The sequence below is a fragment of the Anas acuta genome, chromosome W (genome assembly GCF_963932015.1).
Source record: "Anas acuta chromosome W, bAnaAcu1.1, whole genome shotgun sequence".
In the NCBI taxonomy this organism is placed as follows: domain Eukaryota; kingdom Metazoa; phylum Chordata; class Aves; order Anseriformes; family Anatidae; genus Anas; species Anas acuta.
The window spans coordinates 3,538,286-3,557,258 of NC_089016.1; the positions used below are offsets into that span (position 1 = coordinate 3,538,286).

Genomic DNA, 18,973 nt, shown 5'->3' on the forward strand with positions numbered 1-18,973 from the left:
CCAAGAGGAGGGGGCAGAGGGTCTCCTTCCCAAGGCTGTGCTGCTACCTCCCAACCTCTGCTGCTCCGCAGGCCTCTGGGGAAGCTCTCGCCGTGGCTGCAAAGTTTCTGCGACGCAAAGAGCTCAAGCGCTTGGCCAAGACAGAACAGACGTGGAACATCAGGGAGTGCTTGGTAAGGACCCACCTTGGTTTGCCCCAGCTGGGCAAACATGCCCGGCCAGAGCCTGCTGCCTGCAGCCGCATCCTCACTCCCTTCCTGCCAGCACAGAGCCCCAGGGGGCTCTTCTGCAGGCCCCTCTGCCCTCCCTGCCCCCAGGATGCTGGAGGAGACCCTGGAGAGGGTGTGCAAGCCCCGTGACCCTGCGTTCTCTCTCTCTCCAGCTGCAGCAGGACAGAGGCAGAGTAGAAGAATACCTGCAGCAGAGCCAGCCCTACCTGCAGGCCACTCAGACCAACTTGCGACTTGAGGCCGTCAGATTCATTGGTGAGCCCAGCCCCTGGGTCCCTCTTGGGGCAGCCTTTGGCAGCCCCAGGCACAGCCCTGTTGCCCCCAGGCCCCCCGACTGGGCCCTTGCTCCAGGGTGCAGGAGGGGGCACAGCATGGCTGGCCAGGCCAGGGGCTGCGCTGCTGGGAGCGTGCTGGGGAGCGGGGCTCTGATGGGATCTCTGTGTCTAGGTCTTGCTGCACGCTACTGCAAGGACCAGAGCGAGGAGAAGCTGGATGAAATCCTCAGCGGTGAGTGAGGGCAGTGGGGGGTGTGCTAGGGCTGGGGGGACAGCGGCAGAGGCCCCCGTGCCTTGCCCTGCTCCAGGGAAATGCTTCAGGGCGGAGGAGCAATGCAGCCATAGGAACGAGGGAGAGGAGACGGGGTAGCCCGTGGTGTCAGGGAATGGCCTCCCAGCCTGGAGCTGGGCAGTGCCGCTGAAAGGGTTGAGTGTCCCTGAGGAAGAGTCAGGGGAAAGGGCAGTAAGGCTGACAGAAGGTGGGAGCCTGTTGTAGAGCACACAACCTGGACGAAGAGGGAGATGAAACTGCCTCTTCCTGGCCTGGGGAAGAGTCGAGTGGGGCTGGCATGGTCTGCAGGGGATGCCTGGGGATCTCTGCAAGGAGTGGGTTTTCATCTCTGCTCTTCTTTCTTTTGCAGCCCTCCAGCCTTTATGTAACGACCCGAATCCCACGGTCCGTTACACGACAGTTCAAACCACCAAGATCCTGACATCAAGGCGTTACAGAATGTCAGAACTGCTATCTCGACTGCTGTGCTGCTGTTAGCCCCGCAGCAGTCCCCAAAACCCTTTTGTAAATATTACTATAAATCTTTAAATATTACCCATTTTATAAGTATGACTAAATTCAGATCGAGTTGAGACTTCATTTGTAACAAGCCTAACGTTCAGCTCTCCAGGAGTAGACCCAATCTTCCAAGTTCCTGTTATGGGTCCCTTTTCTCCTGACCCATCCTGGAACCTTCAAAGAATTTCTGAATCCCTGGAACCCTCTAAAAGCTTCCAAATCCCTGGCTGTGCCTGTATCTAGAGGTGTCTAGCAAGTGGTTTACCCACCCAGTGCCTCCCAATATTGCTTAGAGGCTCCAGCACCCTCCCAGTGCCCCCCAGTGTTGCCCAGAGCTCCCCAGCACCCTCCCAGTGCCCCCCAGTAATGCCTATGGACCTTCAGCACTCTCCCAGTGCCCCCCCAGTATTGCCCAGAGCCCCCCAGCACCCTCCCAGTGCCCCCGAGTAATGCCTATGGACCTTCAGTACTCTCCCTGTGCCCCCCCAGTATTGCTCAGAGCCCCCCAGCACCCTCCCAGTGCCCCCCAGTGCTGTCTTCAGCCCCCTCAATTCTGTTCCAGTGTGCCCCAGTAATGCCTGGAGACCCCCCCAATTCCCTCCCAGTGACCCTAGTGCTGTCCTGAGTGTCCCCAGGTCCCTCCCAATGCGTCCCAGTGTTGCTTAGAGCCCACCAGCACCCTCCCAGTGACCCCCCCCAGTAATGCCTGTGGATCTTCAGCTCTCTTCCAGCGCCCCCCAGTGTCGCTCAGAGCTTCCCAGCACTCTCCCAGTGCCCTTCAGTAATGCCCAGAGACCTCCTGTAGGCATTACTGGTGGGCACTGGGAGAACACTGAGGGGCTCTAGACAGCAATGTGGGGCACTGGGGTGTTATTGAGGGGCTCTGTGCAGTACTGGGGGGCACTGGGAGAGTACTGGGGGCTCTAGCTACTTCTAGGTGGGTACTGGTGGCTCAGGGGAGCACTGGGAGGGTACTGGGTGGTCTCCAGGCAGTGCTGGGAGGCACTGGGAAGGAATTGGTATGCTCTGGGCATCACTTGGGGACGCTGGGAGGGTACTGGGATGCACTAGATGCGTACACTGGGGACTCTGGGGAGCACTGGGAGGAACTGTGAGCACACTGGGGCACGGGGGCCAGCACTGGGGGTTACTGGGAGGGTACTGGTGACCTCTGGGCAGAACTGGGGGACACTGGGAGGGAGCAGGGGGGTCTCTAGGCATTACTGGGGGTCACTGGGAGGGTGCTTGGGGACTCTGAGCAATACTGGGGGGAACTGGGAGAGAACTGGGGGCACTCAGGACAGAACTAGGGGGCACTGGGAGGGAACCAGGCATCTCCAGACATTACTGAGTGGCACTGGAACAGAACTGGGGGGGCTAAAGACAGCACTGGGGAGCACTGGGAAGGTATTAGGGGTCTCCAGGCATTACTGGGGGCACTGGGAAGGAGCTGGGCATCTTCAGGCATTAGTCATTCAGTCATGCAGATGCCCACGTGCCCAAGAGTCACGCTACTGAAGAACATCAGAACAACGAAGAAGTGGATTGAGCTTCGAAAATCGAAGTGGCTCAGGTGGACCTGGACTGGGAACGTGAGGGTGAGCTGTTTGTAGCCCGATGGGCCCATGAAACATTAGGACATCTGGGGAGGGATGCCACTTACAGATGGGCTCGTGATCGAGGGGTGGACTTGACCATTGAGGCCATCACACAGGTTACCCATGAGTGTGAGACCTGTGCTGCAATCAAGAAAGCCACGAAGGTAAAATCTCCCTGGAACAGGGGGAGATGGCTAGGGTTTCAATATGGTGAGGCCTGGCAGATTGACTATATTGGACCACTCCCAAAAACTCGCTAAGGCAAACGGTACATACTCAGCATGGTAGAAGCAACTACTGGGTGGCTGGAAACGTACCCTGTAAACCACGCCACGGCCCGAAACACTGTCTAGGGCCTGGAAAGACAAGTATTGTGGCGTCATGGTACACCAGAGAGAATTGAGTCTGACAATGGGAGTCATTTCTGAAACAATCCTTTTACCTCCTGGGCCAAGAGGCATGGTGTTGAGTGGGTGTAGCACATCCCTTATCAAACGCAAGCTTCTGGGAAGGTTGAGAGGTACCATGGACTGTTAAAGACTATGTAAAAAAAATGATTGTGATTAGTATTGGACTGGCAATGACATCAATGAATATGAAAGGGAAAAAGCAGGGGACTTTTCTGTCACCCTCGGTTAAAATTTCTTTATTGGGATGGATTTAGGACAGCTGTGCTCGGGATGGTTTAGTGGGGACTGTTAGTGTTAGGTCAGAGGTTGGACTTGATGATCTTGAGGTCTCTTCCAACCTAGAAATTCTGTGAAATTCTGTGATTCTCTTACGAGCATTAGGTGCTGGGACGTGGAAACAATGGGACACAAATCTACCAGAAGCCACTTGGCTAGTTAACAATAGGGGGTCTGACAGCCGTGCTGGTCCTGCTGAAACAAAACCCCTACACACTGTGAAAGGAGCTAAAGTTCCCGTAGTGCATGTAGGAAGGTGGATGGGGAAGGCAGTGTGGGTTGCTCCTGCCTCGAGAAAAGGCAAACCCACTCGTGGGATTGTCTTCGCCCAAGGACCGGGTGTGGTGGTTTTACCGTGCTGGGCAGCTAAACCCCATAAACGCTCTCTCACTCCCCCTCCTTTAGATGAGGAGGGGGAGAAGTAAAGCAAAGAACAACTCACGGGTTGAGATAAGGATAATTTAATTAAAGGGAAATAATTATAATAATTAAATAAAGACTACCATGAACTAAACAATTTAACTAAGGGGAAATAAAAAGGGAAAGGGGAAAGGGAGGGGAAAAAAGGAAAATAAAAAGAAGGGAGGAAAACAAACAAACAAAATAAATGAAGGCTATATGGAAGTGCAGAGGAAAGAAATTATTCTCTACTTCCCACAAATGAGCGATGATTGACCACGTCCTTGAAGCAAGGCCTCAACGCACGCAGCCGGTATTCGAGAGGAGGACCGACATCTTCTCAACGAGAGCCCACCCCTCCCCTCTTCTTCCTGTTTCCACCTTTTATTGCTGAGTGTGACATCACATGGTATGGAATATCCCTTTGATCGGTTTAGGTCAGCTGCCCTAGTGATGTTTCTCTCCTCACTTTTCGCCCATCCCCTAGGAGGGTTAGAGAAAGACCCAATACTGTGCCACTGCTGCTCAGCAGTAGACACAACACTGGTGTGTTAACACTGCTGTTCCAGCTACAAGTGCAGAGTACGGCACTGTATGGGCTGCTGCCGGGAAAGTTACCATCCCAGCCAGACCCAGTACAACCTCCACCCCTTATTCCATAACATTTGTGTCACACTCAGATCCCCATACTTTAGCATACAAGCATTCTCATCATTATTCCTTGTCCTTTAACAGGACAAGGATTTAACAGGACAGGATTAATAGGCAGGTGTATCTTCTCATTCCATAGGTCTTTCTTGGAAAATGTTCATAAGAACTGTTGATGATTAGGTCTTCATCTGCCAAAGTGGCCACTCAAGGCAGGTGGAGTTGGATGTCTGGACACGAGCACCAGCTTAGCTCAAGTCCTTGTTGCACTTCCCGGCTCCTTGCAACGTTGACCTGTCGTTGATCCTACAGCATCTTCCTACAACATCTAACTTAGATTATAGATTAGTTTTCTCTAATCCGGCCCGGTCGGATTCAGAGTACTGAACCAGTCAGACGTTCACCAAAAACACATTAACTGTCTGGGGGTCCGTTCAGACATTCACCAAAAACGCATTAACCGTCTGGGGGTCTGGTTAGATTCAGAACACTGAACTATCACAGATAACCACCCTCACCCTAGTTGCACTTAATGAGAGCTATCACAATGCAATCAAGTGTGGTTTATTACAGCAACAGATAATCAGGTTCTTTTGCATTGCCGGTGATGGTGACAGTCTGCAAAAGCAAGCTAGTATGCATGAAATACACAGGTGTTATAGATGTTACAGATGTTACAGATGTTACAGGTGTTATAGATGTTACAGGTATTACAGGTGTTACAGGTGTTACAGGTGTTACAGGTGTTATAGATGTTACAGGTGTTACAGGTGTTACAGGTGCGCAGCCTAGAAATAAAACTCGTTAAAAGTTCATCATAAACCAGAGTTTAACATACAAACTAATTGTCAGTATAAAACATAATACAGTGAGTATTAACAGAACAATAACAGGGTGAAGCATCTTGTTGAAGATTCCCTTGGCAGCTGGCAACCATCCAAACAAAGTGTCCCACCAACGGTGTCTCTCATCTCTCTTTACTCTTTCCATCACTCGATGTATTTCTTGTGTATCATGATGGACAGTAATCAGTCTTGTGTCCATTTTCTCGTACTTGTGTCATCATCTGCTTCAGGTCCTCATGTACCAGCAATTTCTTCACCAAGGTAAGGTTCATTCCTATAGGAGTAGGCAGCAGTTCATGAAGCAGAATATAATTAGATGCAATAAGTTGATAAGAAGAGACAGGAACTGAGTATTTAAAATCACATCCTAGAATTTTGGTAAAATTGCAAACACAAACATTAGAGTGATTACTGGTATCTACCACTGTATTATCTACAACTGTAGAATCACAATGAGTTCTCATGCAAACGCAACCTTTCCCAATATATACAAGTACAGTTTCAAGGGTTTCATTAGGATGTATCTCAAAGTGGCAAATATTTTGCTCAGTGTCAAGAGAAATGTCTTGAGATTCCAGCGTGTTACTTTCACAGATGAAACCTTTTTGTTCATGCACAATACATGCATTTACATCAATTGTTTGCCACTTTCCTCCCTTTTGATGGGCCCATACTTTACGCTCTTTAGGATAAAGTATAGTTCCATTATGATTGAGTCCTAATGCAATGATTGGATATACATTGTATACAGTGGCATTACTTATAGTAAGTATAAAGGCAACAATTTTATCATTTTCTGCATAATGGGTAAAGTTGACTAATTGCCACCAAGCTTGAAATTCTTTTTCAAATTCTGAAGCATTATCCTAAATCAATTTTCAAATTTCAATGGGCAAAGTTCCTCCTTCTCCCTCTCTAATAATAGCTGCTGCTACAGCTTGTATCCATAACTGCGCTTGGATGCAACTCAAGGCAAGGGAGGTATTGCCTTGGGCTTTTCCAAGGGCATTTACAATTAATTGATGATCATTTTCCTCAATTTGTTTCCAATGGGGCAAAACATCTGATAGAAGCCATTGATTTGCTCCTAAGGCCAATAAGGATTATTTTATTGGTTTTTCCAGTTTCCTTAGGTCATCTGTAGTAGCAGTTATTCTACTCATTAAGACCTCAGCATCAATGCTATTTAAGATACCTAATCCTGTCCCTAATAACCCAGTTGCATCCCATGGCACGCGCTGAGATTGTTTTGGAGAACGTCCATGTAACCATGCTAACCAGCCGGTGTAGGCAGTTCTCAGAAAGGTGGTACATTTTGAGTTAATTTCAGAGATACTAATGTGCAGCCCTAGCTCTACCCTTTTTAGGGACCAACTAGGGTTAAAGAGAATTTGTTGTTGTCCCACATTTTTAATTATGTAAGGACCTGTGTTGAAGATGGAAGGAGTTAGACCAATGGGAAGCTGAGTCGGTTCGTTTTCAAATATCTGCAGGGGCAGAGGCTTCTTATCCTTTGACCATGAATCCAGACATGGCTTGAAGTTCAGCCATTCTTAGAGAATTGTTCCAACTCCATTCATCTTTTGAAAATATTTTGTTTCCATGTAGAACTAAAGTAGAGAGATTTAGGTCCTTTCTGTTTTGAGATGTTCCAGTGACTGTGCTATACTGTGACAATACATGGTTAAATGCCATGGTGAAACACCTCAGCTCCATGCACAGCCACAGTAGCTAAGTTTCCTTTAAGGTCTGTAATTGCGTCAAGGTCAGGGTAAAGCATAGCATCATTAATCCAAACTGTTGATTCGTCATCTTCCAGCTGTCCCTATACAGTTCGCTCAGGGTTCCTGTGAACACAAAAGAAAATAAAATATGCTCGGTTGTATTCAACCGGCAGGGTTAGAAAGAGGGTGAAATAGCAATCTTTGATTTCCCATGCATAGAAATATTTGGGAGTAGTTAGCACTATTGCTACTATTAGAAACACAGAGGGCTTTCACTATCTCTGCCATGTTTGGAACTGTGGCATTCAAAGGTGTAGTGTTAGCATTTAACTGTCTGTAATCCACTGTAAAATGCCATTGCCTGGTTGGTTTCTTTACTGGCCACACTGGTGAATTGTAAGGTGAATTGGTCCTTTTAATAATGCCTCTTTTTTCCAATTCTGTTATCACCCCGTCAATCCCCATAAGTGCTGCTGCTGACAACAGATACTGCCCGATCATTAATGATTTTAGAGGGGATAGGGGTATGGATGTTTGTAACAGGCTCAGTCTCATGGTGCCTGAATCCCTTTGATGTGTCGCGAAACTCCACACAGTTCCATCAGGGAGTTTCCACATACAACCATGCAGTCTGTCAAATCCTAAAATATTAGTGTATGCAGCACCAACTAATACTTCTACCCTGGTTAATTTTTGTTCCTCTGGCAACCAGAGTGAAATTTTTACAGTGGGGCACTGTTTTTCCACACCATTGATTCCCGTGAATTTAACCCTGTGTTGACCAGGTGTTATGCTCAGGGTTTGTGCTGTCTCATGTGTAATTACTGACATTTGGGTCCTGGTATCAATAAGAAAATTTACCAATATTTTTGGGGGTTCAACAGCAATAGCGATAATAGGGTCAGAGTGTTCATTAGAGAGCCATTGAATTGCTAATGCCCGCTGAGCAGGGTGGCTCATTGCCCTCCCCGGGGATAAGAGTTTTTTGCTGACACAACTCACCTCGTTCCCTATTAGGTTTCAACCTCTCTTTGAATTTGGGATATCTGGGATTTTTAGTGTGGATTTGGCGGACTCGCCGAGAGTGGTCTTGGGATTTAATACTGGATGAATTAATCCAGCCCATTTGGTGTCCGTACTTATCTATGTCTTGTACCAATTCACTCCAGGTGGGAATAGGGGAGTTAGGATTTCGCCTACAACCACTATCATCATCCCTACAAGCAGCTAGTATGTGATCTTGGGTGTTTGCTACAAACATCTTAAGGCAATCAGGGAGTCCACAGATGAGGGGTTAACCGAACCGGATCAATAGGAGCTAACATCGGGAATTTCCTAAATTCATCTCTTTCATATATCGCTTGAATACAGGCTGCTTTCTGTACTGCTACAGCCAGGTCAGCTCCTGGTGTGGTGGTTAAAAATACTCCAGGTCTCCAAAAGCCTCCTACCTCTTCCTTACACAACATCATTCGATCTCCTCCTTTAAGAGAAACTCGACACACATACTCAACTTCTGATTCCCCTGACCGCCTTGAGAACTTCTCCTGTATTTTAACCAACTCTGCTGGTGGCAACGGAATTGTTTGCACAGTAGTGCGGATTTCATCATTATCATCAATAGTAGTCTCAGTCTTAACCAAAGGTCTCAAGGAAATGGATTGGGGTTCAGAATCAGAAATCTCTTCAACACCATCATCACTGTCAGACCAGAAATCACTGTCCCAGCTTTCAGGTTCTACACTATGCAGCCCTCCACGAATCTGTTTGACCGAAGTGCAAGGCTGTACTTTGTTTAACAGATGACTAACCCTCTCCAGCAATTGTTTAAGATGATTATCCTCATGCACAAGTTTATCATTTTCACTCACAAGTTTGTCATTTTCATCCAAAAGTTTATCCACTCTGATTCCTAATGTTTTTCCCGTCTCCCTTTCAAAGTCCAATGATGACTTCAACACCTCAATCTCTGATTTCACAGAATCACACAGAATCACAGAATCTCTAGGTTGGAAGAGACCTCAAGATCATCGAGTCCAACCTCTAACCTAACGCTAACAGTCCCCACTAAACCATATCCCTCAGCTCTACATCTAAACGTCTTTTGAAGACTTCCAGGGATGGTGACTCCACCACCTCCCTGGGCAGCCTGTTCCAGTGCCTAAAAACCCTTTCAGTAAAGAAATTCTTCCTAACATCTAACCTAAAACTCCCCTGGCGCAACTTTAGCCCATTCCCCCTCGTCCTGTCACCAGGCACATGGGAGAACAGGCCAACCCCCACCTTGCTACAGCCTCCTTTAATGTACTTATACAGAGCAATAAGGTCACCCCTGAGCCTCCTCTTCTCTAGGCTGAACAAGCCCAGCTCCTTCAGCCGCTCCTCATAGGACTTGTTCTCCAGGCCCCTCACCAGCTTCGTCGCCCTTCTTTGGACCCGCTCAAGCACCTCGATGTCCTTCTTGTAGCGAGGGGCCCAAAACTGAACACAGTACTCGAGGTGCGGCCTCACCAGAGCCGAGTACAGGGGGACGATCACCTCCCTAGCCCTGCTGGTCACACTGTTTCTGATACAAGCCACGATGCCATTGGCTTTCTTGGCCACCTGAGCACACTGCTGGCTCATATTCAGCCGACTGTCCACCATCACTCCCAGGTCCTTCTCTGCCTGGCAGCTCTCCAACCATTCCTCTCCCAGCCTGTAGCTCTGCTTGGGGTTATTGCGCCCCAGGTGCAGGACCCGGCACTTGGCCTTGTTGAACTTCATGCAGTTGACCTCAGCCCATCGGTGCAGCCTATCCAGATCCTCCTGCAGAGCCTTCCTACCCTCGAGCAGATCAACACACGCACCTAGCTTGGTGTCATCTGCAAACTTACTGAGGGTGCACTCAATGCCGTCATCCAGATCATTGATGAGGATGTTAAAGAGGACCGGCCCCAGCACCGAGCCCTGGGGGACGCCACTAGTGACTGGCCTCCAACTGGACTTGGCTCCATTTACCACAACTCTTTGGGCCCGGCTATCCAGCCAGTTTCTAACCCAACGAAGCGTGCGCCAGTCCAAGCCAAGAGCAGCCAGTTTCTTGAGGAGAATGCTGTGGGAGACGGTGTCAAAAGCCTTGCTGAAGTCAAGGTAGACCACATCCACAGCCTTTCCCTCGTCCACCCAGCGCGTCACTTTGTTGTAGAAGGAGATCAGGTTCGTCAAGCAGGATCTGCCTTCCATAAACCCATGCTGACTGGGCCTGATCACCTGCTTGCCCTGCAAGTGCCGCATGATGACTCCCAAGAGGATCTGCTCCATGAGCTTCCCTGGTACTGAAGACAAACTGACCGGCCTGTAGTTCCCCGGGTCTGCCCTCCGGCCCTTCTTGTAGATGGGCGTCATGTTTGCTAGCCGCCAGTCAGCTGGGACCTCCCCCGATAGCCAGGACTGCTGATAAATGATGGATAGGGGCTTGGCCAGCTCCTCTGCCAGTTCTCTCAGTACCCTTGGGTGGATCCCATCCGGCCCCATCGACTTGTGCACATCCAAGTGCCGTAGCAGGTCACCAACCAGTTCTTCGTGGATGGTGAGGGCCACATCCTGCTCCCCATCCCCTTCCACCAGCTCAGGGTACTGGGTATCCAGAGAACAACCGGTTTTGCTGCTAAAGACTGAGGCGAAGAAGGCATTCAGCACCTCCGCCTTTTCCTCATCTCTTGTAACTAAGTTTCCCCCCGCATCCAGGAAAGGATGGAGATTCTCCTTAGTCCTCCTTTTTGTGTTGATGTATTTATAAAAACATTTTTTGTTATCTTTAACGGCAGTAGCCAGATTGAGCTCCAGATGAGCTTTGGCCTTCCTAATCTTGTCCCTGCACAGCCTCGCTACATCCTTATAGTCCTCCCTAGTGGCCTGTCCACTTTTCCAAAGATTATAAACCCTCTTTTTTCTCCTAAGCTCAAGCCACAATTCTCTTTCTCCACAATACTCTCTGCAGAGCAGCCCCTTGTGGTGCTCTGTTTTTGATAACGTAACCAGAACAATGTTGATCACCCACAACTGTTGTCACTGTTTCTGAGCAGTGCTTGCACATCTTCAAGGCCTTCTGTGGTTTGCAATTTGTGAGTTTACTTACATTTGCTATTCTTTCCCCCAATTCTTATAGAAGAAAAGAAGCAAGTTGCTAATAGGTGTTTATTTGCTGGATGTGTTGAGTAAGGAGGTGTCCATGGTGCAGAGAAATGGAGGTCCTTGCCTATGTAGGAGCCCTGGTCTCTTGCCTGGGAGATCCCCAGGACACAGTGCCTGTGCCCCACAGGGCCAGCCCTGCTCCCCAGGCCTGGCCAAGCCTTAGCGCAGCCTTCTCCGAGGTGTCTGCACAAAGAGCTTTCTTTTTCTCTTTTACCCACCAGTGCAGGCACAGAAATGCTGCCTTGCTCTTCCCCAGGTCATTCCCTGCTCCCAGAGAGCCTTACCCAGGACAATGTGTCTGTGCTGGCCTGGCCAGCCGTTATTTCTTCCTTGTCCATGTTCCCCACAGAGCCCTGAGCTGGCAGTGCTGCTCTGTAGAACCAGGGGACTGTGGTGCCCCCGGGGTCTCTGCCCTGTCTGTGCTGCTCAGGGTGGGCAGCAGACTGAACTCCATGGGGATCTCTGCTGCTGAGCCCCTTTCCATCTGCCCTGGTGGCTCAGCAGTACTGGGCAGTGCTTGGTAGGGCCATGGGGTGTCTCTAAGGGCACAAATGGCAGACAAGTGCTGCAACAGACCTGGCCCACGAGGCTCCAAAGAGCCTCAATTACTCTATAGTCTTATGGGCCTTTGCCTGCTGGCTCTTCACCACCTCTCTTGGCATACGAAAGCCCTCCTTAGCCCAAGAACTCCTCAAATTTGCCTTTTCCTTTACAAGGCATTTATTTGGATGGTCACTCATTTGATGTTGTTCCTGGAGATCCCCTTACATCTCCTGACAGCTCCGGATTCCTCTCCAGGCTGGCATTGGCCATCCAACCCTCTGCAGGGGGTGCAGTCCCATGGAAATCAGTTGAAGACCAGTTGTTGTCTGCTTGGGCAAGTGCCACTATAAAGGGAGCTCTTGGTTGAGTCCTTGGTCTCTCACAGACCCCCCTGAGAGATTCAGTGTGTGTCCTTCGCTCCATGAAGAAGCCCAGAAAACCTGAATCCCTGAGCAGCCCCTTTTGTTACTGCCGTGGTATCAGGGAGGCCAGCTGTGACCCACGGCTGCACATTGCCTGCTGCTGCCTGCAGCCATAGGGACGCCACTGCAGAAACAACAGTACAGGAGATCTACGGTCTTACCCAAATACAAGTGCACAAGAGAACAAAATGAAAGCCAAAAGAGAGCAGCAGTGAAAAGGCCACGTCCTGCTGCTGGCCATGGCCATGGCTTCAGGGAAGCAGCAGCCCTGACCTGAAGGCAGCAGACAGGCAGAGCCCAGCAGGCAGTGAGGGGCAGCCCTGAGGGCCACTGGGGCTTCTCCTCCATGTGGCAGCTGGGCTCATGGCCCTGAGCCCCTCCTGTGTGCTGGGGCTGCTCGCCCAGCTGCAGAGGAGATGGGAAGAGATGGCAGCTGAGACCAATGAATTTCTGCTGTATTAGTTATTGTCTTTATCTACACAAAAGAGACTGGTTCTATAGGTACATGAATTAATTAGATCAGAATAAATAAATAATTAACAGGCAGGAGTTTAAGAATAACACTCAGTCAAAACATCAAAGATATGGGAAATAATAAGAAATAAAAATAATTACAACAAATTTTCCTTACAGTTTTTTCAGATGACTTGGGAGACCTATTATGATATGGGGCCCACTATTAATGCTGAAATGTAGGTACCAAAGAGTTTCCTCAAGGCATCCTTAATGTCCTTGTTCCTAATGCTGTAGATAAGAGGGTTCACTGCTGGAGGCACCACCGAGTACAGAAATGACAACACCAGGTCCAGGGATGGCAAAAATGTGGAGAGGGGCTTCAGGTAGGCAACTGTTGCAGTGCTGACAAACAGGGAGACAATGGCCATGTGAGGGAGGCATGTGGAAAAAGCTTTGTGCCGGCCATGCTCAGAGAGCATCCTCGGCACGGCTCTGAAGATCTCCACATAAGAAACCAGAATAAAAACAAAACAACCAAATAATAAAGAAATACTAAACACAAGTGCCCCAACTTCCCTGAGGTAGGCATCTGAGCAGGAGAGCTTGAGAATCTGGGGAACTTCACAGAAGAACTGTTCCACAGCATTGCCTTGGCAGAGGGGCAAGGAAAATGTATTGGCAGTGTGCAGGACAGCATCGAGAAAGCCACTGCCCCAGGCAGCTGCTGCCATCTGGGCACAAGCTCTGTTGCCCAGGAGGCTCCCGTAGTGCAGGGGCTTGCAGATGGCAACATAGCGGTCGTAGGCCATGACGGTGAGGAGGCAATACTCTGCTCCAAACAAGAAAGCTAAAAAGAGGACTTGTGCAGCACATCCTTCATAGGAAATGGTCCTGGTGTCCCAGAGGAAATTGGCCATGGCTTTGGGCAGAGTGGTGGAGATGCAGCCCAGGTCGAGGAGGGCGAGGTTGAGGAGGAAGAAGTACATGGGGGTGTGGAGGCGGTGGTCGCAGGCTATGGCGGTGAGGATGAGGCCGTTGCCCAGGAGGGCAGCCAGGTAGATGCCCAGGAAGAGCGAGAAGTGGAGAAGCTGAAGCTCCCTCGTGTCTGTGAATGCCAGCAGGAGGAACTCACTCACAGAACTGCTGTTGGGCATTTGCTGGGTCTGGGCATGGGGTCCTGCCCAAGGATGAAAAAGGCAGAAAGATAGTACAGAATTATGTCATAACTAATTCAATTTTGGCCTCTCCAGAAGACATTGCTCAGGTCCCTTTCATGCGTTATGACAGACGTATCCTGAGTGTCTCTGGAAGCAGGGAACTGTAGTGGTTGTGGTCAGTGTAGTAGTCAGTCCTCACCTATGACAATAAGAAAAGGGGAACATGGTAATCCCTGATTAATTTCACTTCTGATATCAGGTGATTATCTACATTGCTGTTCCAAATTCACCCAACTGCACAGTGGGGCTGTGAGAATTTCTTTTTTGTATATTTTCATTCGTGCTGCACTCCAAGTGAAACCTTGTGGATCCTCAGAGACAAAGTGACTGTCCCTTTAACACAGAGTGTCCTTCAGAGGGGACATCCAGTCTCTTCTGCTGGCATGTCTGTGAGTTGCAGGATAATTGTACTTACTTGTTCACCCGAGAAGAACCAGGACACTGCTGAATCCAGACTAAGTGCACATCCCCAGACCCCTCACCCTGTCCCTGTACTCCCCTTTCTTCCAAGCACACCAAGGCCTCACTCCATGGGCATGTGAAACCCCCATCCCCAGCCAGCCTGGAAACAAGAACAGCAGCAGCATGGCCAGGTGGAGAAGCCAGCAGGAATGCCAGTGTGTTGCTGCCAGGGGAGGCGAGGCCAGGGAAGGACAGACAGACACTCAGCAGACCCTCCTGTGCTGCAGCTCTGCCTGCAGAGGAGGCAGCTCCTGCTTGGGACACTGGGGGCTTGAGGACAGAGGCTGTGCTGGTGGGAGAGGAGAGCAGGGGGTGTCCCTGGGAAGGTGCCTGCCCTGCAGGGGATGGCAGGGAGGTGCCTGAGCCCTTCCTCGCACAGCAATTCTGGCAGCAGCTCCCTATCACCGCCTGTCCTGCCCATGTCCCTGCTGTCTGCCCATGTCCCTGCTGGCAGCTGGTTCTGTGTCCTCACATCTCCTCCCTGTCCTTGCTCACACACCCCATCCCAAAAGCTGTGTGCTCAGACTCACTCAGATTCCCCTCCACTGCAAGAATCTGAAAGCACAGAATCCAAAAAAGCTTTCCTCTTCAGGTAAACCAAGACCCAGTCTTCCTCTGGAAATTCCCTTTTATAAATGCCACTGTCTACAACTTCTTCTACTCCACATTAAATGTAGAGTAAAAGTCATCCTGACAGATGCTATCAGCCGTCAGATGTGCCAGCTGTAGAAGACCCCTTTGGCAACCCCACCTGCATTGCCCTGCTGCCAGAGACTCATGATGTAAAGAGTCTGCAGGTATGTCCTGCCACTCGCTGCCCTCTGTGGCTCTCCTCACTGCCTCCAGTGCCTCTCTCCTGCTCTCTACTCCCCGTGTCACCTGTGGTCAGAGCTCCCAGCCCTGCTGCACTGTGCAGAGGAGCTGCTCCTGGACAGAGCTCTCTCTGCAGCTCTGCCCGCTTGCCACGAGCAACCCCAGCTCCCAGGAGCCCGGCCCAGCTCAGCAGCACAGCACCCGACCATGACATTGCTTGCTCTGTGCCATTGTGCTCCCTCGAGGTGTCTCCCAAGGCCTCAGGGCTGACACCTCCTGAAGGCAGCAGGGTCTCTCCTGGGGTGTGGTGCTTGAAGCAGACCAAATTCGTCACTGACTGCCCTTCTCTGAACACAGGAGAGATGACTTTTACAAGTGTGATTTGTGTTATTAGAGTGTGGTTGTCAAACATATTCTGCTTTAACCTGGCGGGCAACTCAGCACCACACAGCTGTTGGCTCACACCAACCCCCCCAGATGCTTATGTGTTGAGATAAGGGCAGTTTAAAGGACTGAAAGGTAAAAGAAATAACTATAATAGTAATTATTATTATTATTTTTGTTATGTACAAAGCAAGTTATGCACAGTGCAATTGCTCATGACTGACTGATGTCCAGCCTGGGGACATGCTGGTAGAACACTGTGGTAACCATCTGCATCTGCTCTTCTTTGACCTTCAACAACTCTGGAAATGGAATTGTCCTCCCAGAGGCTGGGCAAGGTAGACAGCTCTTTAATATCCTGTCTCCACGGCAGCTACCCCAAAACCCCACCTGTGCCTTTTGGATCTTTGAAGTAGCCTCTCGTGGGGAAGTCTATGTCAAGGTTTCACAGATCAACATTCTTCTTCCTCCTTTCATTTCTGGGTAGTAGTTCTCTGCCATTCTAAGGAGCTGGATTTTCACATCCATTGTTTTCTCCTGCATATAGAGGCAACTGATACTGGCACAGGTTGTTGCTCTGGCCTAGCAAGACCAGACCTGTGGTGTCTGGTCTAGTCTGGGATTAGACCAGACCTGTGGTGTCTGGTCTAGTTTGGGACTAGACCTGTCACAGGAGCTGGAGTGGCTGCAGGATATGCCAGAGGTGTACTCCAACACCTGCAGGGCCTGTCAGCGCTTGGAGTGGCACTGACTGAGGCTCAGTAAGCACAGACCAAGTCCCAGCATATTGAAGCGATTTGCATCCCTTTGGAATTGCCAAGGTGAAAACATCTCCTTTTCAAGCATTTCTACAGTTTTAAGGATTCCGCACTTGTTCAGGAGTGAAGTTCCAAAGCAATGTAGGTGCCCTCTGCTCTAGGTGCCTGCCCATATCCTCCCACACTCCCTGCCATTTCTAACTCTTCTGCCTTGGGGCAGGTATCTGGAGGGCATTCTTAAATAGTTGTTTATCCTTAAACAAAAGCTGAAACACATGCAAGACACATAACAATAGGACCATCTCATGGGTACTGAGAGAACTGGCAGAGGAGCTGGCCAAGCCCCTATCCATCATTTATCAGCAGTCCTGGCTATCGGGGGAGGTCCCAGCTGACTGGCGGCTAGCAAATGTGACGCCCATCTACAAGAAGGGCCAGAGGGCAGACCCGGGAAACTACAGGCCTGTCAGTTTGACCTCAGTACCAGGGAAGCTCATGGAGGAGATCCTCTTGAGAGTCATCATGCGGCACTTGCAGGGCAAGCAGGCGATCAGGCCCAGTCAGCATGGGTTTATGAAAGGCAGGTCCTGCTTGACGAACCTGATCTCCTTCTATGACAAAGTGACGCGCTGGGTGGATGAGGGAAAGGCTGTGGATGTGGTCTACCTTGACTTCAGCAAGGCTTTTGACACCGTCTCCCACAGCATTCTCCTCAAGAAACTGGCTGCTCTTGGCATGGACTGGTGCATGCTTCGTTGGGTTAGAAACTGGCTGGATAGCCGGCCCAAAGAGTCGTGGTGAATGGAGTCAAGTCCAGTTGGAGCCCGGTCACTAGTGGCTTCCCCCAGGGCTCTATGCTGGGGCCGGTCCTCTTTAATATCTTCATCAATGATCTGGACGAGGGCATTGAGTGCACCCTCAGTAAGTTTGCAGATGACACCAAGCTAGGTGCGTGTGTTGATCTGCTCGAGGGTAGGAAGGCTCTGCAGGAGGATCTGGATAGGCTGCACCGATGGGCTGAGGTCAACTGCATGAAGTTCAACAAGGCCAAGTGCCGGGTCCTGCACCTGGGGCGCAATAACCCCAAGCAGAGCTACAGGCTGGGAGAGGAGTGGTTGGAGAGCTGCCAGGCAGAGAAGGACCTGGGAGTGATGGTGGACAGTCGGCTGAATATGAGGCAGCAGTGTGCTCAGGTGGCCAAGAAGGCCAACGGCATCGTGGCTTGTATCAGAAACAGTGTGGCCAGCAGCACTAGGGAAGTGATTGTCCCCCTGTACTTGGCTCTGGTGAGTCCGCACCTCAAGTACTCTGTTCAATTTGGGCCCGTCGCTACAAGAAGGATATGGAGGTGCTGGAGAGAGTCCAGAGAAGGGCAACAAAGCTGGTGAGGGGCCTGGAGAACAAGTCCTATGAGGAGTAGCTGAAGGAGCTGGGCTTGTTCAGCCTGGAGAAAAGGAGGCTCAGGGGCGACCTTATTGCTCTCTACAGATACCTTAAAGGAGGCTGTAGAGAGGTGGGGGTTGGTCTGTTCTCCCACGTGCCTGGTGACAGGACGAGGGGGAATGGGCTTAAGTTGTACCAGGGGAGTTTGAGGTTGGATCTTAGGAAGAACTTCTTTACCGAAAGGGTTGTTAGACATTGGAACAGGCTGCCCAGGGAAGTGGTGGAGTCACCATCCCTGGAAGTCTTTAAAAGACGTTTAGATGTAGAGCTGAGGGATATGGTTTATTGGGGACTGTTAGCGTTAGGTCAGAGGTTGGACTCGATGATCTTGAGGTCTCTTCCAACCTTGAAATTCTGTGAAATTCTGTGAAATTAGCCTGGAGGAGAAGGGGGAGGTGAAGGAGAAAGGGAGAATGAGTAAGTAGAGAAGTGTCCCTCCCTTTGCTCCCCCTAGACTGGCTTCCTAAAGCAAAATGTCAAGGTTGTAACTCTTAATAGCTTCTGAGTGATGGTTCCTGAGGTATGGAGGTGATGGCAATGTTCAGTACAAATAACAGATTTGTCGTACGAGTAGTAATTTTATAGAATCATAAGCCAGTGTTACACAACATAGCGAAATAACTTTAAAAAAGCCACACAAATGATAAACAGCACAACAGCAACACATGCAGTAAGTAATGCGCTATATAGAACACATTTCTGAAAACAAGCACAACAGACCAGAGATCCAAAATGTTGACATTGTGAGCAGCAACTATTAAACTGGTCTAATGCTTACAACAATTTAATTTTAGCACTCTGTGGTAGGATCTGTCATTATCTCAAGCCTTTGTGCCCCACACTGTGTGCCAACAACTGCTGTGGTTTAATGTGGCAGTTCGAGTACACGGAATTATTGAAACGAGTCCAGAGGAGGGCCACAAAGATGATCAAGGGGCTGGAGCACATCTGCTATGAAGGCATGCTGAGTGAGCTGGTACTGTTGAGAGTACTGATGCTGAGCCCACTGGAGCTCAATCTGGCTATTAGTGTCAAAGAACATAAAAACTGTTTATATATATATTTATATATATGTATACATACTTTTAAATAAAGGAGGATTAA

The 18,973-nt window shown here is 49.7% G+C and overlaps 2 protein-coding genes across 3 annotated transcripts in view; one reads left to right on the forward strand and one right to left on the reverse strand.

Annotated features, from left to right (window-relative positions):
• The window catches only part of LOC137847122 (maestro heat-like repeat-containing protein family member 7), a 48,765-nt gene that overhangs the window by 1,275 nt on the left and 28,517 nt on the right, over positions 1 to 18,973 (forward strand). Inside the window, exon 4 of one of the 2 annotated variants that reach the window (XM_068665404.1) lies at positions 72 to 368. The exons of the other annotated variant lie outside the window; for it this stretch is intronic. Within the exon in view, the coding sequence (XP_068521505.1) occupies positions 72 to 359 (288 nt within the window). The 3' untranslated portion in view covers positions 360 to 368. Of the gene's footprint in view, positions 1 to 71; positions 369 to 18,973 lie in introns of those variants that run through there. 2 annotated transcript variants of the gene reach the window in all.
• On the reverse strand, positions 12,996 to 13,946 carry LOC137847360 (olfactory receptor 14C36-like). Its single transcript, XM_068665641.1, has one exon. It carries the CDS (start codon positions 13,944 to 13,946, stop codon positions 12,996 to 12,998), a length of 951 nt encoding a protein of 316 aa, XP_068521742.1.

Excerpts from the sequence above, each read along its gene's own strand:
- LOC137847360 (XM_068665641.1), bottom strand. The coding sequence starts at position 13,946 with ATGCCCAACAGCAGTTCTGTGAGTGAGTTCCTCCTGCTGGCATTCACA.